The sequence below is a fragment of the Bos taurus genome, chromosome 15 (genome assembly GCF_002263795.3).
Source record: "Bos taurus isolate L1 Dominette 01449 registration number 42190680 breed Hereford chromosome 15, ARS-UCD2.0, whole genome shotgun sequence".
Lineage (NCBI taxonomy): Eukaryota > Metazoa > Chordata > Mammalia > Artiodactyla > Bovidae > Bos > Bos taurus.
This window is the reverse complement of record NC_037342.1, coordinates 22,241,441-22,264,964: the sequence shown is the minus strand read 5'-3', so window position 1 is coordinate 22,264,964 and position 23,524 is coordinate 22,241,441. Positions and strand designations below refer to the sequence as shown.

Sequence of the window (23,524 nt, the reverse complement as noted above, 5' to 3'; positions counted from 1 at the left end):
TGTCCCCACACAACTATTAGCATGTTCCCCAAATTATAATATGTTCACATATAGTCTGTGTCTCAGACTTGGAAAAAGCACAAAATTCTTGTTGGACCAGATAATCTCAATTTTTTTTTTCTTTTTTTGCTCAAGAGATATGTTCATCATACTTATTATCATGGTCTGACTTAGAAAGTGACCCAGGTAAAGAGTCAAGCTTTAGCTCTAAGCAACACTAACATTTCCTCTTCCTTCTGTCCTCTCCATCTCATCCCATTGTGATATCAACACAAGAGCTAGGAGGATAGATGGGCTAATTCAACGACCTAGGCATAACTAGGACAATGATCTATATCCCGTGATGTCCGAACAAGGGAAAACTGCAAGCCAGTCCAGGTAGCTGGAACCACTCCCACCACTGCAGGCCTGTTACTTACTCTGCCTGGAGGAGAGGCAAAGAGTACAAGCAAGCTACTTTCTGCATAGCTCTGCCATGCTGTCTCGTTTTTGAAATTATACCAAGCTTCCTCAGTCCTGCCTTACATTAACATTGAAGGCAATGGATAAACAACAAGCTCCCACTGTATAGTACAGGGAACTATAATCAGTAGCCTCTGATGAACCATAATGGAAAAGAATAGGAAAAAGAATGTAGATATATGTATAACTGAATCACTTGCTGTACAGTAGAAATTAGCACATTATAAATCAACAATACTTGAATTAAATACAATTTTTCAAAAACCAATAAAGGCAGATACTTTCCTCACTAACGAAAACTTACCCAAGTATCTACCTACAACAGTATTAATAATAGCAAAATTGAGCTTTTACTATGTGCCAAGCCCTGTACTAAAACACTTATATATATTAGTTCAGCTGATGGTCACAGTTACCACAATTAGTAAGTTATTTTTATTGTCCCCACTTTACACATACAGAAAGAGAGATCTGAAGGATAATTTGCCCCAATTCAACTATGAAGCAGTGAAGCCAAAGTCCAGATTCTTAATCATTATGCAAAACTTTTATATGATGTTACAGCATAGAAGGAACTCACTATATGTTTTTAGTTGTATAAAAGAATGAGCCAGTGGAGGAAACCCTGGCAAACTCATTCATGACTTCTATTAATACAAACAATAACATGTTAGCCTAAGTAAGCTTTGAACCTTTAACAAAACTGTCATTTGCTAAAAATATTGACTCTGACTTCTCCCTGCGGAGAACTAAGAAGTGTGAAATTCACACCTATGTAAAATTTAACACATCTATTACGGGCAATCATTAATGACTATAAAGAAGCAGAAAGATAAGTCTGAATAAACAATGAAAATTGTCAATGGAAATATTCAAAATGACTCTGAAATAATTTCTTAATCTTTTTCTGTTTTCTCACATTAGCAAGTTCCTTGGCAGTAACATATGTTTACAATTTCTATTGCATTTATCTTCAGAGACATCACCATAAATACATATACACAAAAGGGCTCATGTCTACCAGCAAAGTCCCAAACGTGTCCTGGCTCCTAAACTGCACCTCTTTATCCCCAGGCTTTTCTGTCAGTCTGCATCCCTTAATCTTCCTTAGACAACACATTCATCTTGCTGTTCAACTGCTTTAACATCTTCAAACACTGACTTCTGCTAGCATGTCAGATATAAATCCCTCATGTCCAGCTTAAGGCCTCCCCCTCCTCACTGCCTATGCTCACTTTGTTGGCTCCCCATGGTCTCATAGATTCACAAGGCTCATTTTCACCTCTATACCTTCATGACTATCACTTTGCCTAGAAGGTTCCACACTTCTGCTACTCAAATCTTCACGATGCGCAGTTCAAGTTCCACTTCTTCCTGGAAAACTCCTCTGACCACTCTTGATTTTGTTCAAATCAAGACAGAGCTGATCGTAATCTGTCCGGAACACTCACGTCCCAGACAACCCATGGTGCCTCCCTGCTCTTGTTTCAGGTCTCAGTCTAAATGTGTTGATTCTTTTGGCCTTTCCTGACCACTCTACCTAAAATGATACCACCTTCTCATGTCAGCATTCCCAGACCTCTTTGCCTGTTGTGTTTTCCTAACATCCTTCACCAGCTTTGATACTTTATCAGTTCAGTTCAGTTCAGTTCAGTCGCTCAGTCGTATCCGACTCTTTGCGACCCCATGGACTGCAGCACGCCAGGCCTCCCTGTCCATCACCAACTCCCGGAGTTCACTCAGACTCACGGCCATCGAGTCAGTGATGCCATCCAGCCGTCTCATCCTCTGTCATCCCCTTCTCCTCCTGCCCCCAATCCCTCCCAGCATCAGAGTCTTTTCCAATGAGTCAACTCTTCGCATGAGGTGGCCAAAGTACTGGAGTTTCATAGTTACTTGTTTATTGTCAGCCTCCCTTCTGCCCAGAACGTAAGCTCCGTGGGGGCAGGGAGTTTTGTATGTTTCGCTACTGATTTATGTCTAGAACCAAGAATATTTCATGGTGTATAGTATATGCTCAGTAAATACTGGCTTCTTCTCTTTAAAATCCAAAGTGATAGCATGCCCTTATACTATATCAGTTAGTATTTTATAGTTCATTTAGGAATGTGAATTTTTTGTCTCTTTCACTATATTTTGAAGATAAATATAAATAATTTCTAGTATCCTCCTATATTTTCCTCTCATTCACTAATGCAGTCTTTCATTAAACATTCATTAAATGCATATGGAGCACCAGGTCCTATTCTTTGGCAAAAACTTCAAGAAGTTACAGTTACACATAAACACACGCACAGAGGCAAGAAACAAGACTGAAAGGAAAAATAGTAAAAGGAGGACTAGTAAAACAGAGAATCCAATATTAATATATGGGGACAGAGTGTACAGAGTGATTGTGACAGACTGAGTGGGGAGAAAAAAGAAAAAAGAGACAGAATGGTGTGAGACTAGAGTAGGATTTTGCCAAAGTAATCACCAGATGCTAGTGCTTAATATAAACTGTACCAAAGAAGATATGCAAATATATCCTACACGCATTTAAAAAATTCACATTTTAAAAGTTATTTGCCAGCTATCCTACAGGAAAAAAATTAGATTAAGACTAGCGCCCTCTAGTGGATATTCTGGATGTTACCCTAAGTTTTTCTCTTATTACACAAAAGACTTGTAAATGCCCACATATCTCTGGTCTGCCACTCATAATGCGTTAGGGTTGCATATGACTAATTCCACTATCATGAAATAATCTTTCTCCAGGACCCTGGGTCTCGCTGTAAGAAGTCACCCCATTTCTAACAAGGACGTTCCTATCTCCCAACTGATGTCCCTCTACTTCTGAAGAATGTATACAAAATCAAACACTACAATTCCTCTTTTAAAAAGTAAGTTATTATTTAAAATGTCCACATCTTTTGACCTAACATTCTACTTCTGGAACTCTATCCTAAGGGAAAAAAGTCTTAAATGAGAAAATTAGTTAGTTATTTACAATGTGGGGCTTCCCTGGTGGCTCAGTTTGTAAGGAATCCACCTCCAATGCAGGAGACCTGGGTTCGATCCCTGGGTTGGGAAGATGCCCTGGAGAAGAGAATGGCAACCCACTCCAGTATTCTTGCCTGGAGAATCCCATGGACAGAGGAGGCAGGTGGGCTACAATCCACGAGGTTGCAGAGTCAGACACAACTGAGCGACTAAGCACTGACACATTTACAACGCAGGGAGAGGAACCAACAAATCCAGCAACAAAGAAATGGTCAAGAAAATTACAGCTGTTATGATGAATACCAAACATTTGTATTCATATTCAAACAAACATTTTAGCAATTTCATGTTAATAAACATTAAGTCAAAAAAGCAAAAGGTAAAAACTATGAGCATATGATCTCAAATACATAAATAATATATGTAGAAAAAAAGAACAGAGGAAAATATTCTAAAATAATAACAGGATTGCTTCTATATGGAAGGATTATGTTTTTTTAAAGAAATGCACTATTTCCCAAATTCTCTATGATTCATGTACATTGTTTATATAAAAAATGTTATTGAAATCTTTTAAACAACCCATATGTTCTGACTGCTGCGGCTGTTAGTCACTAAGTTGCGTCCAACACTTTTGTGACCATGGACTGTAGCCCGCCAGGCTCCTCTTTCCATGGGACTTTTTGATTAATTGCTTGAAATTTTCAATCTCTGCCTGATTTTATTAATTCCAGAAAAAGATAATAATCAAGTGAGCCAGTCTTTCCACAAGAAGGGGAAGCTAGAAAAGAAAGCAAACATATTACAGTTTTGTTCCAGGATCTGAATCCTGATGGAGAAATCCCCCAGTTGTTGAGTTGTACTGAAATTCCATTAACGTCATCACACTTCTCTCAATAGAATGCCAGAAACTTACGGAGGGCTCTGCTGGCAGCAGGGAGTTACAGAGTCTCATAACCACTTGGGTACCCATCTTCAGAATCCCCAGAAGAACCAGATCAGGGCCACCTTAAAATAGAAAGGGAAAGATACGGGCAAAAATACAGGTCAGGAAAAAAAATTCCAAAAGTTAAACCTATGTAGAGGGGTCAGGTTCCTACTGCAGACTAACCCTCATTTAAGTCATCTGGAAGTATAAAAAAATAGGACCCCTGTTAGCAGGAAATCCAGCCCAAGATACCATAATTACAACAGAGCTATCCCAATGGCATTTTAAATACTAAACATTTAGGTTTTAATAGTAAAAAAGCAAAAACAAATGCTTCCCTGTCATTAGTCAAGCAAGAATGCATTTTCCCTCTACCCTAAATGTATCACTCTGTTGACAGAAATAATCAATAAACAATCTATAATAAGAGAAGAAAGGAATTTTATTTGAGCCAACCTGAGGACTATAACCCAGAGACAGCCTCTCAAATAAATCTAAGCAACTGCTCTGGAGAAGCATGATTTTCAGCACAGTTTTAAATCTTGTTGGAACAAAGAACATCAAAGAAGGCAGAGATTCGTTCCTTCAAGTTTTCAAAAAAACAGATCAGCATGTACACAGGAAGTTGGTTTGGCCTTGGCACTTGGGAAGGGAATCTTATCACAGAAGGAGTAACAGCACTGGTGTCCCAGGAAGAGAGGCATTTAATCTTTACTTTTAACATGCATGTTCTGTATTTCTAGTCAGTGCACCTTTTTCTATAACGATTAAAACAGATGTAAAATATATGTTTGATAAGCCGCAAGCAGGCTGTTTTAGTTAGCACAAAATTCAAGTTAAATCATCTATAAGTTGGAATGACTTTCTCAAACCTCAATATGTGAAAATTTCTTCCATTAAGTCAAAAACCATAGGAAGGATTCTGAAGACAATGAGGAGAAATAACCAGGAGCTGTGCTTCTGACTCACTTTTCCCTGCATCCTCAAGAATTGTTTTAACCTAGAATGGGAGCACTTATATTTCAAGGCAGAAATTTTTATAAAGCACTTGAAGTTTAGAAACGGCTATTACCTATATCAACTTTATTTGAAATAACCCTTGGAAATAGAGTTCATTTTATTATCCACAACTCATAACAGGTGAGTGGGTTGTTCTGCCGATCAGTAGCACAGGCGGGGTTCTAGCCACGTCTTCTGAATCCTCTCTGGAGGACACAGAAAATAATAGTGGTGATAATGATGATGACAGCAGCCAACGTTTGTCCACATACTATGAACTCTTCCTAGTGCTTTAAATTCCCACAAACACTCTAAGAAATTGACCCTATTATTTCTGACTTTTTTTTTTTTTTTTTCGCTGCCATTCCATTTTTCAATACTCTATCCATTTTAAGAAATCTTTCCTTCCAGGAACAAAGCCAGGGGCCGCGGTATTTGGGGAGAATGGTGTACAGCTTGAGAAAGGGAAGTCTTCAAGCTCTGAAAGTATGACTCAAGGACAGCACTCTTAAGAACCTGCAAAAGCTCTGAGAGGGTTTGGAACCTGAAACTTCCACCTCCTTCCCACCACACCCTCACCCCTCCGTTTGCCCCCAGTTCTGATCTGGGAAGTTTAACCGGTGATGATAATACTTTCCAGCTACACACCACCTTTCAGCACCTACCTTTTAAATCGTCGATGTGTCTGGTTCCGCATCTCCGTCCCCAGCCTTTCTGAGAACCACCTCCTCCTGCTGTAGTGTCGCCTCTGCGTGCTCGTTGCCATGGCGACGGCAGAGCCCGGCCTGGACCGATCCGCCTCCAGCGGGCGGGAGCCCGCCTTCGTCCTCCCGGGCTCCGCCCCCTACGGACCTGACCCCGCCCCCTGCTTGTCCAGACCCGCCTCCTAATGGCCCAGAGCGCATTGCCTGCCAGCCTTCACCACGCCTCCTGCCGGCCAGGCCCCGCCTCCTGAGGGCCAGAACTCCGCCCCTTGCCCGTCTAGACCTGCCTCTTGCTGGCTCGGACCCCGCCTCCTGATTCCCAGAACCCTGCCCCTGCCTACTCGACCCAGACCCCGCCCCGGAGCTCCGCCTTCGCAGCTGGGAAGCAGCCTTCAGTGCTTGCCAACCGCACCCGGGGGGCTCTGCTTCCGTAGTACCCGATAGGGTGTTGGAAAGTGGTTGGTCTTCCTTACCGCCCTGAGTCTGAATGAGAGCTCGCAGACCTCCACCCAAGAAAACGCACCAACCAGGTTCCTTATGCGATTTATTGATCCTAACGGCTCCGCATCCCTGAGAGAAAACAGTCCAGCTTAAGGGGAAGTTTCTGGGCCTCGCAGTGCTGTCGACATCAGTGACTTGACGTCCTTGCAATCGATGGTCCGAAAACACTTGCTCCATACTTCAGTCCCTGCCCTCACTTGTTTGTGTAGGGTCTGGACCCTTTTGACCCAGCCTCTGAGGAATTTGCCCAACCCAGATCTAGGAGCTGTGTACAAGAGCTCTGAATGCTTCCCAGAGCATCTCTTCTTCAGCTTTGGAGCTGAAGGTGTATAGAAGAGACACCATCAAATGAACTCCAATAAAGTCAGCTCAAGTGCAAGTGCTTCAAGGGTAACCTGTTCTTTCTGCACTTTCCCAGAGGCCAGGAGCAAAGATAGGGGTCAAAACCCCACCTTCTTGCACACTCAACTTAGTGCCCTCATTCTGTACAACTCCATCCACCCCCAAGTAACTCAAATATGACCCCAAGCTAATGGTGGCAAATAAGAGATAGGCCGAGGCAGAGCACAGGACTGGGAGTTTGCAATTCCAGGGTCTCTGGAGTTCTTTAAGCCTAAAAGGTGTCCACTGTTCCTAGGCTGCCAGCCAGTCCCCCGAAGCCGTAGTGATCAAATGATGCCAACAGGTACCTCCCCCATCAGGGCTCACACAAGGGTCCCGTTCTTGCTGTCATAGCGAGGTGTGACCTGGGGGAAGCGAAGGGTCGCATACTCTGTAGCATTTTTTAACTGCAGGTGCTTCACCTCCTGGACAGAGCGTGGCTGGGGAAGTCTGTACAGTTGAATGTCTGCATAATACAAGCTGCCCTCCTCCGACCTGAGGCTTTGACGACTCCTCTCCTGAGACACAGGCTGCCTTAACACCTGCTCGTACGTGTGTCCCATTGTGTCGTGGTCCTGAGAGGAACGAACAGCATTAAGGGAGATTCTTGGCTTGGTTGCTCCCTTTCCCCCTCTGTCTCAGGCTGGACAAGCTGAGTCCTGGGGTGCCAGGTCTGAACGGCCTCCTAGGAGGGACCGAGGCTTGTCATTACCTTCGTGTCATTCAGTTGCCGCCACCACTCATGCTGCGGCTGCTGCTGCTGCCGCCTCAGTGTTCGTCTTGCTTGGCTCCCTGAGAGGAAGAAATCCGACTTTAATCCGCTTTCTCTTCTGTCTCTATTGAAATTGCCCTCTTCAAATCTCTGTTAAACTATGACGGTGGGCTTCTGACTAATCTCCCTGCCTCTCCTCTCATCTCTCACTTCCACCATTCCCACATCCAAACTCCTTAGCAGAGTATACAACCTGGCCCTTTTACGATCTGCCAATAATACCTTCCATCTTAATGTTTCAACAGCCCCTAACATAATTTTACAATTTTATGTTGGGACTTCCCTAATGGTCCAGTGGTTAAGAATCCGCCTTCCAATGAAGGGAATACAGGTTCAATCTCTAGTCAGGGAACTAAGATCCCCACATGCCAGAGGAGCAGCTAAACCCATGTGCCATAACACAGTCCTTGCACCGCAACAAAGACCCAGCACAGCCAAAATAAAGTAAAAACAAAAAAACCCAAAACAATTATATATTGAGAGCCCATGGCATCCCAGGCTCTGTGTCCGCATTCTGGGGATAGAAGGATGAGTTGGCTGTTTTCTCCACTGCAGGGAGCTTGCAGTCGACTAGGGGAGACCAAAGTATATAGACACAGTCCAATGTGGTAAGAGCTCAGCTTCAGCAAACATTTGATCACTTTTCATAAAGTCATTCTCTTCTCTCTCTTCCTGTTTCTGCATGCTCCCTGCTTCTCTTCCACCTTATAAACTTGCTATTATTCCTTCAATATGGGTGTTTTCCCGCCTTCTGTAACAGCCTGAGTGTGGTGCTGTTGGGAGCACTGGTGCATGGCATTACGATTCTTTGTTTATGTGTATCTCTCTCTCAAACTTGATTTTCAGCTCTTCTAGGGCCAGACCTCGGTGTACCCTTCCCCTCATGCCTCTTTGCCTCCTCCAGATCCTGCAGAGTGCTCCACATACACTATAAGTGTTCTGTAAATTTTTGCTGGATGAATGAAAGAATGAACAACCAACCTCGCCACTCTGAGATAATGGAAAGGATGAGGTTCAGAGTTTCAGAGGTGGTCTGGAACACAGTAACACAGTAACCTAAAAGATCTCTTTTAGCCTTGCTCCACCTTACACCCTTTCTTAGGACACTGGTTCTATTATTCTCTTTTCTCTAATTTGCACTCCCTCCAGCACTCCCCACCCCCAACTCCCATTACCTATTTTCTTCTTCCTCTGTAAAGTTGATGTACAGCTCCTGTGAAAGCAAAAACAGATCACCAATGTGTAAGAACCTGGCCTCTGTCTTCCCTCCTGAATCCTTTGCTCTGTGGTCTCCTTAACATTCTGGTGGGATGACTTTCCCTCACCTCCCTCTAACAAAGATTCACCCTGAGCCAGCCCCAGAGCATTTCTCAAGGGTAGCACACCTCTCCCAAGGGGATGGTTCTGGAAGGTGGAGTGGTACAACTGACACAACCAAACCCAAAATATAGCCCCAGGCAAGCAGGCGCTACATGCCGGGGATGTAGTTGGGTTGAGGGCTATTCTGGGATTGTCTAACAGGCTAATCCCAGCAGCGGGTAAGGGAATCCTGCCAAATAAGGGGATATTCCTGGATTCAAAGACCCTCTTGCTTTTCCTTTCGCTTCTTTTTTTCAGGGTCTGTCAACCCAGGATTCTTATCCTGGGAGTCACAGAAGCTGCCACAACCAGGGTTGACTAATTAAGGCTCCACAAAGCCCCTTCCTGACAGGTGACCTCCATCCCTGCTTCTTTGTCCTTGTTTCTTATTAACAGAGAGAGAAGTTTAACCTTTGACGTCCACAGCCCAGGAAGCTCTGAATTTGGTGAGTGACTCAGCTACACTGCCTTCCCTGCAGGACAGCTCTCTTTATACTTATTTCTGAGCCCCTAGGGTCCCTGCTGGAGCCAGCATGTCTACATGATTGTCAACTGTTTGATGGCCAGAGAACAACACTTGTCTGAGGAAATAGGCTGAATACTTCGTGGCTTACTCCAGATGCTTTTTCTTGCTAGTACATTTCCAGCTCTCACCAGAGCCAACTCTATTTGTCTGACTTCTGTCTCCCCAAGGAAGTTTCCTTCTTTAGCTAATTAAAAAGAAAGGGGGAAGAGGACTTCTAAATCATGTTCATTTTACGACTCTAGAAAACTTAGGATTTTTCCACACATATCTGACAGAGGTTTGTGTTTTGGTTTGATTTTTGGTTTTAATGCAGCTTGCTGAGTTGAGAGCAGTTAGTCTCCATCCAAACTCTACAGGTGGTTCAGAAAAAAAAGCTTTGAAACTATTTCTGGGTCTGTGTACTTCCTCTTCTGCCACTTCAGCTCTTCCTTTCTCTTACCATTGCATAAGCATAGCCTAATCCTAGCCTCTAAGTCCTTGCCCCTGGTCACTACTCTCTTCCTACTTACTTCTACTTAAACTGATAAAGAAAATAATAATTCTAAAATAAGATCCACTTGGGTGACTCAGATTTAGTGAGCAGAGCCTGTTCCCAAGTTGGATGTTGCACAATGCCGGGACATGAACCCAGATGGAATATTCAGTTAGACTCGTGGGTGATAGGATTTTATTTTTAGCTCAGAATTAAGGAAACCAAATGAGTACTCTCCTATATTGGTAGTAAGAATAAAAATTGGTGCAATTTTTCTAGAATGGACTTGGCAATAAGTATGAGAGGCCTTAAACATAAATGTATGTAACCACTGATGTAGCAGTTCTAACCTATAATCAGGTGCATATATGGATACTTATTATAGCATTATTTATAATTTCAAAAAATAGGAAATATTCTAAATATTCAACATTGGGAACTAACTAAATAAATGGCGTCTCCAATCAATGGAATATCATACATTGATTTAAGAAAGATGTTGGAAGAACACCTAATAGCATGGAAATTTTTCCTCTTTATTAAGATAATAAAAAGCCAATATGTTTTGGAATAAAAACTATGCATATAAAAATTTTAAAAGGATTACATGGAAATACACTGAAATGTTCCTGTCATCTCTGGGTGCTTATATTTATGGTTGTTTCTTACTTTCTGCTCTTTGGTATTTTCCAAATGTTCTACAATGAATATGTATTACTTTTGTAATCAGAAAAAAAATTTCTATAAAAGTCTTTTCAATTGTCATAATGCCTTTAAGTTTCTGGAAGTTTGAAAAATAGAGAAGTTTGAGAAATAGAGAAGAACAATATTTATCCAATCCTACTAATATTCAAGAGGAAAAAATATATATTTTGGTTAGGTTATCTGGTGTAGTGTTTCTAGCCAGGCTCTAGATTTAGATTGACAGTATCAGACTAGCTCTGTGATCTTTAGCAAGTTTTCTACTTCATGAGGCTTCCATTTTCATTTTATTTATTTAAAAAAAATTTTTGACTGTGCCACATGGCATGCAGGATCTTAGTTCCCTGACCAAAGAACAATCCCATATCCCCTGCAATACAAGCAAGGAGTTTTACCCACTGGACTGCCAGGGAAGTCCCTCCATTTTCTTATTAATTAAATGAAGATAATAATAGAAATTAAACCTCATGAAAGTGAAGTTGCTCAGTCGTGTCCGACTCTGCAACCCCGTGAACTGTAGCCCACCAAGCTCCTCCGTCCATGGGATTCTCCAGGCAAGAATACTGGAGTGTGTTGCCATTCCCTTCTCCAGGGGATCTTTCTGACCCAGGGATTGAACCCAGGTCTCCGCATTGCAGGCAGATGCTTTAACCTCTGAGCCACCAGGGAAGCCCTTAAACCTCATGGCATTACTGTAAAAATTAACTAAAAAAATAGATGTAAAATACTCAGCTAAGTGGCTGGTGTATAATGAGCAATGGTCAAAGCTGACTACTATGACTACCGTCATCAGAGGAAGAAATAACCAAACATGAAGGATATGAAAACTTGGGAAAAAAGGGAGTAAAAGACACTTTACCCCCCCTTCTCTGGGATTTTTTATGTTTCTAGATGTCTTATGTCTATAGGATATCTCAGAGTTGTAAAAGTGCTTCATTTGTTTTTTCAATCCTGACAATATTCTGGAAAATTATTTGTTCTTGTTTTATAAATGAGCCAACTAGGGACCTAAAACTTTGGTATCTTACTCAAGAAGGCAGGGACCAAATTTCTTATTTTTACTTTGCCTTCTGACTCTATCATTATGGCTGGTACACATAGGTGTTCAAAAAATATCTGTTTAACAAGTGAATGGATACATGAATGAATAGTAGCAACAGGACATGAATCCAATGTGCTTTTCAATGTACCTCACCTATCTCTCTAAACATGATACTTTATTCAGAAACAGGATACCCTCAAGACAGATGCAGGCCTGGAATAGTATAGAAGAAAGAGGTGGACAGGATAAAACCAGGTCCAGTGGGTTATAGTGTTAAAAAGAAATAACAGGCCTTGAAGGGTGTGGCTTGATGTGGCTCATCTCACATCATCAAACCATGGCTTGATACCTAGCATAACTGGAGTTTCAACCTTCCCCGGGAACATAGTCTTATATGCTCAGTTTGGAATTATCTGGTCAGCACCAGTGGGGTAGTCTGTCACATAGACTTTTTCCATTGCCCAGAGGAAAATGAGGTCATCTGCTCTTCTCTGACCCCTCCCTCTTCTGCCTATGAAAGCCTTCCATTTTGTACAGCTTCTCAGAGCTCCTTTCTACTCGCTAGATAAGATGCTACCTCATCATGAGCCCTTCAATAAAGTCAATTAAATTTTGAAAATTTACTTCGCTGAACTTTTGCTGTTTAACAACAGTGATGATAATACTGGAAAAGAACAATAAAGACAATTCATTTATTTTGAGGCTTTTCCCATATTATCTGCTCTTCAAGTCTGTGATCTAAAGAACATAAGTAGTGTTATCCAGTGTTATCTACATTAATGTATGAGGAAGAAGAGAAGTCACAGGATTTGCCTAAGGTCACACAGCAAACAAATGTGAAAGTTATATTCCAATATTCCTTAGATATTCTCCTTCTCACTTCTACCCTTTAAATATTTCTCACACAGCAAACAAATGTGAAAGTTATATTCAAACATTCCATGGATATTCTCCTTCTCCTCACTGCTTACCCTTTTAAATAAACATTTCTCCAGTTGATTTACTTGATTCTGGAGATGGTATTATGTAGTGGTTAAAAGTATGGGCTTTGAGGGGCTTCCCTGGCGGTCCAGTGGTTGACTCCATGCTTCCGATGCAGGGGGCGAGAATGCCATCCCTGGTTGGGAGACTAAGATCACACGTGCTGTATGGTATAGACAAAAAAAAAAAAAGTAGGGGCTTTGAAGTCAGACAGGTCTGGGTTGGAATCTTGGTTTATTTGCTTACTAGCCATGTGACCTCAGACAAATTAGTTAACTTCTCTGAGCCTTAGCTTCTTAGCTGTAAAACAGAAGGGGTAAGGCCACACCTCCCTCCAAATTGTTGGGAAAATTAAAGGAGATTATTAAGTGCCTGGAACATAATAAGTTCTCAAGTTATTACCATTATCTGGGGGAGAAAGGAAGAGAATAAAGGGAACGAGGAGGAAGAGGAAGACAAACAGAAGAAAACATCGATTCACCATTCCATTTCCGTCCTCCTCATTTGGCAGGCAGCTGCCTTGGCTGTGGTTTTGAGGTTTCCTGAAAGGAGGGGGCAGAGAATGGGGTGCTGCTCCTGGGGGTGCCAGGTGAAGCAGGTGACAGTGGGGAGTTGGCAGAGCGCTACCCGCAGGCTTTCTCTTATCCTTGGGGCCTCTGGGTCCACCAGCAGAGACCTTGCCCTCTGACCTTTCCCCCTACTCACCAGCTTCTCCCACAGCAGAGCTGGTTTCCCATGGTGCTCTGTATCCCGGGGAGCCCGGCTCTTTTTCCACCGAAAGAGGCTTGTGCGTTTCCTGGTTCCCGGTTCAGCTTTCAGCAGCAGCTCCCGGGGACTCTCTACCAGTGTCAGATTTCAACCTAACTGGTTGGACTTTGGAAGCCACCTGCTGGAAAGATTCCCAGGTGACTGCTTCCAGCCAGAGGGTAAAGGAACACACACAAGCTCCAGGTGAGAGCGATCTCACCTTCGGGATTTGGAGCTGCTTTGGGAAGTGTCAACTCTGAGCCTCAAGCTTCAGTAAAAAGAAACCTGAGATAGAAAAGGGTTCTGGGTTTCCTTAGGAAATGTCTTTCTACTACATCACACTGTCATTGAAATATATCTTCTATAATAAAAGTCTTACCTATGTGTCCCCAGCACTACTCAGGTTTAATTGCGTTTCACTTTGATGGTTACTGGTATCAGTCTCTTATTATCCTTGTCCAGAATCTGGGTTTGAAGACTGGACTCTTTTGGAAACTAAAATTTAGGGAAATGTATTGCTTTTGTGTTCTCTCTTGCTAGTGGAATGAATGTGGGCAAATCACTTTTTTTCTAGGACCTGTGAAAATAGAGGACTGAACTCATTACTTAATGCCCTTTCTGATTTTATGATTGGAGTGATCTCAGCACTTCTTAACCATTCACTTCTCCCTTGTCAGTACAGAACTATGGAATCTCCATTTAATCTCAACTCAGCTTCTCCAATGACCAAAGTTAGACTCATTCCACACTCATTGGCAAGTAGGATGTAGTTGAGCAAATTCCTTAGTAGAAAATAGGGACTCGTGGAGAATTTTTGGAACCAATACTGCAGTGTTCCCACCCCATCTTTAGTGTATTGTTTAAACACCCAATTATTTGTGTGTCCCTTAAGGATGTTCAGAATCCAGCACTCAGCCCTGTACTCCACAGAGAGTACCCTGGACTCTTCATTCTTCCTCCATCTTCTTTCTTTATGAAAAACAGGGATAAAAAGAGTGACAGACTTATAGGATTGTGGTGAAAATTAAGTGAGATAATGTATATAAAACTCTAATCCAGGACCTGACACATGGGACCCTTTCAGTAAGTCCTAGCTATGGTTATTATTATTACTTTTTGTTCTCAGCTAATTGTTAGATGGTATAGCATCTTGCCTTATTATCTGGTGCCAAACCATTGCACTAGCCTCTTATTTCATGGCCATGCTTCTCCCTGGCAAACCACTCTGTACTCTACTATTAACTGTATTCTTTTCATCCTGTTACCCAAACTTCTTAGCCTGGTACTCAAAGCCGTTCATAATCTGGTCCCTTTTCAGCTACTTTCTCTAATTTAAAGGAAAACGCATTCCAAAGGAACCAGCACTGTGTTGTGGCAGTCAGAAAACCTGATACACTTTAAGCAGCATTAATAGAAGTCTAGAGTGATAAACTGGAGAAGGCAATGGCGCCCCACTCCAGTCCTCTTGCCTGGAAAATTCCATGGACGGAGGAGCCTGGTAGGCTGCAATCCATGGGGTTGCCAAGAGTTGGACACGACTGAGCGACTTCACTTTCACTTTTCACTTTCATGCATTGGAGAAGGAAATGGCAACCCACTCCAGTGTTCTTGTCTGGAGAATGCCAGGGATGGGGGAGCCTGGTGGGCTGCTGTCTATGAGATTGCACAGAGTTGGATACGACTGAAGCGACTTAGCAGCAGCAGCAGCAGAGTGATAAACAAGGGTATTGATTATTCCACTGAAATATGTACCAGTCAGTGCCTGATTGGAATAACAGTTTTAGGTTTACATGTTGAATTTCAAGTTACACTTCAAGAGGCAGTGTATTCAAGAGAAAGTTGTCTGAGTTGTAAGTGGTATGGAAAGTCCTATAAAATATGGTTAAAAGAATTAGGCATGTTTTACTGGGAAAGAAAACCAGTGGGAAAAAGTTACTGAAATGCAGATTTTGGTTCAATAGAAGGAAGAATTTATAACAGATGTGTCCAAAAAGAAAATGAAGTGAGCTACTTTGTCAAGTTCTAGGCTCTCTGTCACTGAAAATGTCCCAGAAGTTGACTAAGAATCTTCAAAGTGTTTGAATGGATTGGGGATTTGGACAAAATCAGAGGTTGCAATTTTTTTCTAGCTAAGGAAACTTTTCTTTTAAATGAAGCTCAAGTAAAATTATAAAACAGATCAAAGCAAAGCTGTTGTAATAGAAGTCTAAAGAGGATCCTTTTAAAATTACTTTTCTTCTCAACTAGATGTTAAGATTCTTGAGAGTAGACAGCAAAGGAGCATAGTTTTAAATTTATATTTACAGTGTATAACCTCCATGCCATGTTACTTGGGGGTTAAATAAATATTTGTTGAATGAGTGAACAAAAGAATGTATCAATAGTTATTTCTCTAAGGCATGCTTTAATTTTTAACAGATGGCAATTTTTAACCAAGAATTGAATTATTTAAGTGAGGGTTCTTTTCCCGGGAGTCCACAGATCCTTAAGAGGGCATATAAATGGATCTCAAGAGCTGTGTGAACCTGTTCAAATTGTGCACCACATTTCAGAGCATGTGTATTTTTCTGGTAAGAGGATCTATTGCTTTTGTAAGATTTTCTCAAAAGGGTCTATGAAAAAGTTAAGAATCAACCAACCACTTAAATGGGATAATTTCAGATGTCCATTACAACCTAGTAGAAGATGTATTTGGGGTCGAGGTCTTCTGCACATTCCTCCAATCATACACATTCATGCTCTCTTGATTACAGAAAGAAATTAAGAGGTCAACCCTCCAGGCTTTTTTGAATACACCATACTCCTAGTACTGAGACTCTACTGCCAAAGGAAGCTTCCCTGGCCATCATCACCAAACCAATACCCTTGGACTGGGTGGAGGGATGCAGGGATTCCTCTCTTTGGGATGTATCACGACTAGAAACAAGTGCTTTCTCTCCCAGGCAGAGAGTGGGGAAACTTTGTGGTTCAGCAACAATGGCAGAGGCTTCTGTGTCTATGTTGCTGGCTCTGCATTCTCGATCCCTCAGAATCAGAGGCCAATTTCAGTGGGCAGACCAGGGCTTTAGGCATCTCTGCATCCAAAAGCCGTTTTCCCAACCCCTACCCAAAACAGGCCGGACAGTCTGGAGACCCTTGTTTTTGTGTCTCTAATCACCAGCTCAGACAGTGCCCTCCGGGCTGTTTGGATGACATACCCCTTTCCCCTCCCAGGATCACACTCTCTTTTGTTGCACTGTGAGAAAATCCTGGCCAGGAATTTGATGTGGAGCCAGTGTCAGCTTCCGGGTGTGATCTCAGCATCCACGTGTGAGTTCAGAGTGCTGTGAAGTTGGGTCCACCTAACTGAGGACGTTTTTGTCTCCTTCCCTGCCCATGCCCTCCTCCAGGCCACAGAATAGGGAGCAGCACAACAAGGCCCTGAGATGTGGGTTTATTCAGCTCCACCCAAAACTAAACGAAACAAACAAACAAACAAAATACTATGACACGTCCCAAGGGACCAAACCATACACTGTGACCATGCACGTTTCCCTTCCCCCAAGGATGCGGCTACCTCCGGGGTGCTGGGCAGCTGCTTCTATCAGGGGCCGGGAACTAGAAAGGGGTTCAGTGGGCGCTGGGTCTGTGGCGCTCAGGGCTCAACACCGACGGCCTCCTCCTCTTCCTCTGGATCAGGGGGCGCTGGGAGCAAGGAGATGTAGACCTCGTTGACCTCTGTGTCCAAATGTCGGCCGCCTCGAGGCGCCTCCAGGTTGAGGATGCCGTCGTGGGAGAGCGCGGCGCGGACCCGCCAGGGGTCAACGTCGGCGGGCAGGACGTAGGTGCGGCAGAACTCGCGCGACACGAAGCCGTGGCGGTCCAGGCGCTGCGGGTGCCGGGCGGACACCTCCAGGAGGTTGTCCACAGTCCTCACGGTCACCTCATCTGGGGTAAAGTGGCTCACGTCCAGAAACGCCTGGAACTTGCCCTCGCTGAGCCGAAGCTCGGAGGCCCCTGCCCGGCTGCCCTCCCCACCTGGCGCGGCCCGGGGCCGGACATAATAGCCGTGGTAGAGGGTAGGGGTCAGGATCTCTTCTGGCAGGAGGCCTGCGGGACAGAGAGAGAGAGAAAGCGAGAGGGCGGGATGAAGGAGGATGAAGTGAGAGAGCAGGAGGCCTGCTGAAGGCGGCAGCCGAGGAAGGAGAAGCAGGGGAGGGTCCCGCAGGCTGCAGGGAGGCGGCTGGGGAGAGGGGATGGAGAAAGGGGATACACTGGGGTAGAGGAGAGCAAGGCAAACGGGGTCTGGGTGGGCCGAAGAGGGGGGAAAGGCCCTGGGGGGCGGGGTAGGGTGGGGTGGGGTGGGGGTCGCTTAGGGGCAGATTCCGAGCCCTGCGGGCAGCATCTGCACCGAGGCCAATAGGAAGGGGAGCGCGCCCGGCTTGGAGGGGGCGGCGAGGGGGGAGTCTGGGGTGGGAGATGACTCGCCCCAGGAGTTCAGTTAAGCCCGGAGTGGGGTGGAGGCCAGTTACCATTGGGAGATCAGCCCAGAATCTCCGGAGGTGGGGGTGGGAGGCAAGGGGGGTGGGGTGGCGTCCGTGCCATACCTTCCCCGAAGCGCTGCTCGCCCAGGCGGCTCGGGTTGGCAAACTCGTACTCGGCGGTGGCCGGGTGGGCATGTGGCACCGAGCGGCCCGACATGGCTGCAGACGCGCCTGCGGCCCCGGTCCGAGGTGCGGCCCCAACAGGCGCGGCGGGACCCCTCCAGCTGCCGCGGAGCCGGGGCGCGGCGGGGGTGGGGGCGGGGTCTACACCACCCAAAATAGTGCGGAGCCCGGCGGGGGAGGGGCGGCGAGCGCCCGCGACCAGCGTGTGACCCGCGCCGCCTGGACCCCCGTCCCCTCCCCTGCACACCCTTCAGCTGTCACAAGCCTCTCCCGCCCTGCACCTCCACCCGCCCCCGCCCCCCCATCCCGCACCGGGACAGCTGGGGGTCGGGGCTGGGGAGCGAGCCGGCGTGGAGAGGCTGCTGCCCACGGCCGGGAGAGGCCTCGCTGAGACCCTCACCAACAGTTTGCACGTTTTTCTCCACCTCCTCTTCTCCTCCCCAGTGGCAGACAATCGGCACCCCACTTCATACAGCTCTCCCCTCGGTTTGAGGTTCTGCCAGCCGCGGAAAGTGAAAGATGCAAACAACATTCTACCCTTTATTTGGGGGTGGGGTGAGGAGCCTTCCCCGCGAATGTCAGGGTCCTCTCTGAACCCAGCGCAACCCAGGGCACCACGTGGAAACCCGCCACGGCCATGCTGGTGGTCACTGCTCTCCCCCAGGGACCCACAAAGAGTTAATGTCCCTGGGGCCCAGCCTAGGAAGATTCCAGTTCCTGCCCAGGCCCAAGATAGCTGCTGGCCCCATTCCCTTGGCATGCAGGGCGGCAGGGGAGGAGGAGGGGAACACTGCCCGCCGCTTGGGATTCCTGACTCAGTCCCAACTCCAGAGGAGGGGGTGGGGGTGGGTGCCATTGGGTGTGGACAGAAAGCTAGTGAAACAAGACCAGGACAGGTCACTGGCCAGCTCAGGCGCGTTTGTATTTCTCTTTTCTTAGCTCAGTGAGTACTGGGTATGTGTCATACTGCCAAATCCCCAATCACAAGTCCTCATGAACGGGCGGTGAGCTGGGATAATAAAACTCCTGACATCACCATTCCAGAAGCTTCACAAGACTGCGTATATAAGGGGCTGGCTGCAGCTGCGGCTGAAGGAGCTGACCAGCCAGCTGACGCCCCACACTCACCTAACCACCATGGATATCGCCATCCACCACCCCTGGATCCGCCGCCCCTTCTTCCCTTTCCACTCTCCCAGCCGCCTCTTTGACCAGTTTTTTGGCGAGCACCTGTTGGAGTCTGATCTCTTCCCAGCTTCTACTTCCCTGAGCCCCTTCTACCTTCGGCCGCCCTCATTTCTGCGGGCACCCAGCTGGATTGACACTGGCCTCTCAGAGGTAAGTCTCCCCTTTTCCGGACAGGAGAGTTCATTCTGGAACCTTCTGGAAGCATCTCCATCCATTGTCCTTTTCCTCCTGGCTTAAATCTATGCCTAAGGGTCCTACATGTCTTAGGCACTTGTGTGTCCTGCAGTGAAGACAGATGAGGCCCCTAGTTCCTCTCTTCCCCAGTCACCTATTTGTATTTAGTGTGCTCCTCTGTATCCTATTTGTTACATTTTCCATGCACTATGAAGGCCATTCTCTATTCCTTATCTTCTGGGTAGGATGTCCCTTTCTGATTTGGTTCATAACAATCTACAGGGAAAGAGTTGCCTTCAGACTCCTTTGCTCACCCCTTCTAACACCTCACACTCCTGACAAATACTGTCATCTCACGTTTCAGAGCCAGGAAGACAGTCTTGCCTCCTCCTGAGCTTTCCACCCCTGCTGCAGGGAGCTGGAGACAGCAACCACTATTTTCTGCCTTCTTATTCCCTCACCTATGATTTTCCGGGTTTCTAAGGGTTGTGACAGGGCGCTGGCCTGGGTCCAAGCCTAATGAGAATAGAATGTAGGTCCACTTTAGGGACCCCCCCCCAGTTGTCCTAAGACGGTGGGAGAATGGGGTGAACAGATAAGAGTGACAGAAGCTGTCACAGATAACACTCTGGTTTAAAAATATTCAAGTGTGAGTAAACAGGAGCTGAGTGGGCAAGGGCTTTGGAAGGACAATGGGAGCTAGCAGAACATTCCAGATTGAGTGGGTGGGAAACTTGGCAGAGACCTGAGTAAGAAGAAGGGGCCTTTGTCTTACAGACAAACGACAAGGCCAGGCATTGGCTTGGAGAAGCAGCACAAGGCACGCCACGGCCCGTCCTTGTACTTTGTCCCCGGGGTGGCCTGTCTCCTTCCCTGTCCCTGTAAATAAAGTTTGGGCCTGACGACCAAGTGGTGTGCCTGGGGTACCACTACGGTGATGCCCCTCAGCCAGAGGGCATGTTTATTCAAAAAGCAATTTTTAGCTAAAAACAGGAGGATGAACGACCTGGACAGAGAGCAAATCTGCAGAGTGATGAGATTGTACTAGTATCATTTACATTCCTACCCTTTCTCTTACCCCGTCCCCACCTTGCCATTTCCAGATGCGTCTGGAGAAGGACAGATTCTCTGTCAACCTGGATGTGAAGCACTTCTCCCCAGAGGAACTCAAGGTCAAGGTGCTGGGAGATGTGATTGAGGTGCATGGCAAACATGAAGAGCGCCAGGTATGTAGCTGACTTTCTCTTCTGCTCTTTTTCCAGGGCATGCTATATGCCAGATACTGCCCTCAGCCCCTGAGGCCTGCAACATTCCAGTCCTAAGCCACTGGGGTCAGGAACAGGGATAAACCTGTTGTTGTTTTGGCCAGATCTTTGTTGCTTATTTTGATTTGATTGCCTCAGGGATAGATGGGATGTTAACTTCCTGTTTAAGCCAGTGGTTCTCAACTTTGCCAAAGTTAAAATTACCAGAGGAATTAAAAAAAAAAAATACTCATGCATATCTCAAATCATTTAAATCAAGATTTTTAAAAAGCTCCCTAGGGAATTCTAATGCACAGTCAAGGCTGAAGACCACTGACTTAAATAGTGGTTTCAGACATCTGATTGTTTTACATAATTGTATTAACTGCATGCACTTGGAAGGCCCTTGAATTTGAGACTTTTAGGTATTCCAGAAGTCACTTCTCTTTCAGTTCAGTCAGTTCAGTTCAGTCGCTCAGTCGTGTCCGACTCTTTGCGACCCCATGAACCACAGCATGCCAGGCCTCCCTGTCCATCACCAACTCCCAGAGTTCACTCAAATTCATGTCCATCAAGTTGGTGATGCCATTCAGCCATCTCATCCTCTGTTGTCCCCTTCTCCTCCTGCCCCCAATCCCTCCCCGCATCAAAGTCTTTTCCAATGAGTCAACTCTTCGCATGAGGTGGCCAAAAGTACTGGAGTTTCAGCTTTAGCGTAATTCTCTTTAGCCCATCTTAATGCTGAACTACTTCGTTTGCCTAAATTTCAGAGCTGTACTCAGCTCCTAATACGCTAGACCCGTGTGGAAATCAGTTGACAGCCCATCTAAATAAATGTTTGAGATGCATGAGTTATAAAGGTTAGGGATGGAATTTTTCAGGAGAATTCTAAAGAATGAGATAACTGCTCGTTACTTTCTGGGAGAGTTTTTCAGTGAGTTTGCTTCTTACTGATTAGTTATAACACAGTAACTTGTGCATCCAATAGTCTAGTGTGAGGTCCTCAGGCTGTTTCAGTTTTGCTGATTTAATTTAGATCAGTCTTCTGGGTGTAGTCTTTATTATTGTTTTTGTTATTATCATTATTATACCTATTGGTCTGGAACATTCCTGAAGCATCAGGACAATTTCTGGGCTTCCTTAAGAGATTCAAGTTTTAAATCGAGATGATATTCCAAATCCTGTGGGCCCAACAAACACTGATCCAAAACCGTTGGGAAATACTGCTGAACATATCCACAGCTCAGGGCTTGGAGAGCTAAGAAGTTTGGCTGTTCAGACCTCTCAGATTCTCATTGGTAGGAGTGACCACTTAGGCAATTCCATCATAGACCCAACAGAACAACCATTTCGCTTTCTCTCATGTTGCCATGCATTTGGCCACAGCTAAGGGGAAGGAGGATGTCTGAGTGTTAGACAAGTGATGCTATTTCCTGTTCTTATCTACCTCTTTCCTTCTTCTCTTGGTTTAGGATGAACATGGTTTTATCTCCCGGGAGTTCCACAGGAAATACCGGATCCCAGCTGACGTGGACCCTCTCGCCATTACTTCATCCCTGTCCTCTGATGGGGTCCTCACTGTGAATGGACCAAGGAAACAGGCCTCCGGCCCTGAGCGCACCATTCCCATCACCCGTGAAGAGAAGCCGGCTGTCACTGCAGCCCCCAAGAAGTAGATGCCCTTTCTCTAAACGCATTTTTTAAAACAAGAAAAGTTCCCCACCAGTGAATGAAAACCTTGTGACTAGTGCTGAAGCTTATTAATGCTAAGGGCAGGCCCAAATTATTAAGCTAATAAATATCATTCAGCAACAGATACCTGTCTTGCATTTGAATATTTTGTGTTAATCATCACATTATGTTTTAGGGGGCTCCAGGGACATTAGAGTCTGAATGACTGTTTCCAACACTTACTAATGGGATAAATTTAGCAAACCACTTAAAACTTTATGGTCTTTAAGTCTTCCACTTATAACATGGGGTGCTTATTCCTACACTCATTGTAAAGAGTAAATTAAGGAGAAAAAGTAGGTAAAGCTCTTGGCAGAGCTCAAAGAAGATCAGTTCCTTTCCTTCCCTTCCTCTTTGATTTTGGCCCTGGGTTCCAACAACACATCTCAATGATGTCTCTATGACAATGCAGAAAATGCCTTAGTGCATCTCTGAAATGAATCATGTCACTAGGGAAGAGATGGTATCCTCAACTTTGATATTTTCCCACTGATAAGCATTGCCTTCAGCAGACTTACAAAGGCAATAAATAGGACAGGTGATTATCACCAAACAAGCCTCTCAGGTGTAGTCTTTAAATTAGCTAGTGAACACTTACTAAGACTGGGAAAAACACAATTCATTGATCCATCATTTAAAAAGTTAAAGTTTTTTTAATTTTTAAAAATACTGAAATCCAGTTGATGAACAGGCTTCCCAGGTGGCACTAGTGGTAAAGAACCTGCCTGCCAGTGAAGGAGACATAAGAGATGTGGGTTCGATTCCTGGATTGGGAAGATCCCCTGGAGGAGGGCATGTCAACCCACTCCAGTATTCTTGCCTGGAGAATCCCATGGACAGAGGAGCCTGGCAGGCTACAGTCCCTAGGGTTACAAAGAGTCAGAGATGATGGCAGCAGCTTAGCACGTGCATGCACAGTTGATTTACAGTGTTGTGCTTATTTCTGCTCTACAACGAAGTGACTCAGTTATCCATATGTATAG

The 23,524-nt window shown here is 45.0% G+C and overlaps 4 protein-coding genes across 6 annotated transcripts in view; 1 reads left to right on the top strand and 3 right to left on the bottom strand.

Annotated features, from left to right (window-relative positions):
• DIXDC1 (DIX domain containing 1) overlaps nucleotides 1–6,287 on the bottom strand; it is a 79,118-nt gene extending 72,831 nt beyond the window's left edge. Inside the window, exons 1-2 of one of the 3 annotated variants that reach the window (XM_010812389.4) lie at nucleotides 6,037–6,287; nucleotides 4,361–4,452 (exon numbers count right to left, since the gene is read on the bottom strand). In XM_010812389.4, the coding sequence (XP_010810691.1) occupies nucleotides 4,361–4,417 (57 nt within the window). In that variant the 5' untranslated portion in view covers nucleotides 4,418–4,452; nucleotides 6,037–6,287. Of the gene's footprint in view, nucleotides 1–4,360; nucleotides 4,453–5,444; nucleotides 5,968–6,036 lie in introns of those variants that run through there. The other 2 variants (XM_024975747.2, XM_059875086.1) reach the window with 2 other exon arrangements.
• A 319-nt stretch (nucleotides 6,288–6,606) lies between these two features.
• C15H11orf52 (chromosome 15 C11orf52 homolog) lies at nucleotides 6,607–13,600 on the bottom strand. The gene is made up of 4 exons (XM_002692990.6): nucleotides 13,517–13,600; nucleotides 8,905–8,942; nucleotides 7,670–7,749; nucleotides 6,607–7,532 (listed from the first exon to the last, which is right to left on the bottom strand). Exons 1-4 carry the CDS (start codon nucleotides 13,546–13,548, stop codon nucleotides 7,281–7,283), a joined length of 402 nt encoding a protein of 133 aa, XP_002693036.1. The 5' UTR covers nucleotides 13,549–13,600; the 3' UTR covers nucleotides 6,607–7,280.
• Nucleotides 13,601–16,976: 3,376 nt separating this feature from the next.
• HSPB2 (heat shock protein family B (small) member 2) lies at nucleotides 16,977–18,307 on the bottom strand. The gene is given in 2 exon segments (NM_001098380.2): nucleotides 16,977–17,647; nucleotides 18,145–18,307. Coding segments are annotated over 2 exon segments (549 nt in total). The 5' UTR covers nucleotides 18,239–18,307; the 3' UTR covers nucleotides 16,977–17,192.
• Nucleotides 18,308–19,341: 1,034 nt separating this feature from the next.
• Nucleotides 19,342–22,568, top strand: CRYAB (crystallin alpha B; the record flags this gene model as incomplete). Its single annotated transcript, NM_174290.2, is given in 3 exon segments — nucleotides 19,342–19,542; nucleotides 20,670–20,792; nucleotides 22,283–22,568. Coding segments are annotated over 3 exon segments (528 nt in total).
• Nucleotides 22,569–23,524: the final 956 nt, after the last annotated feature.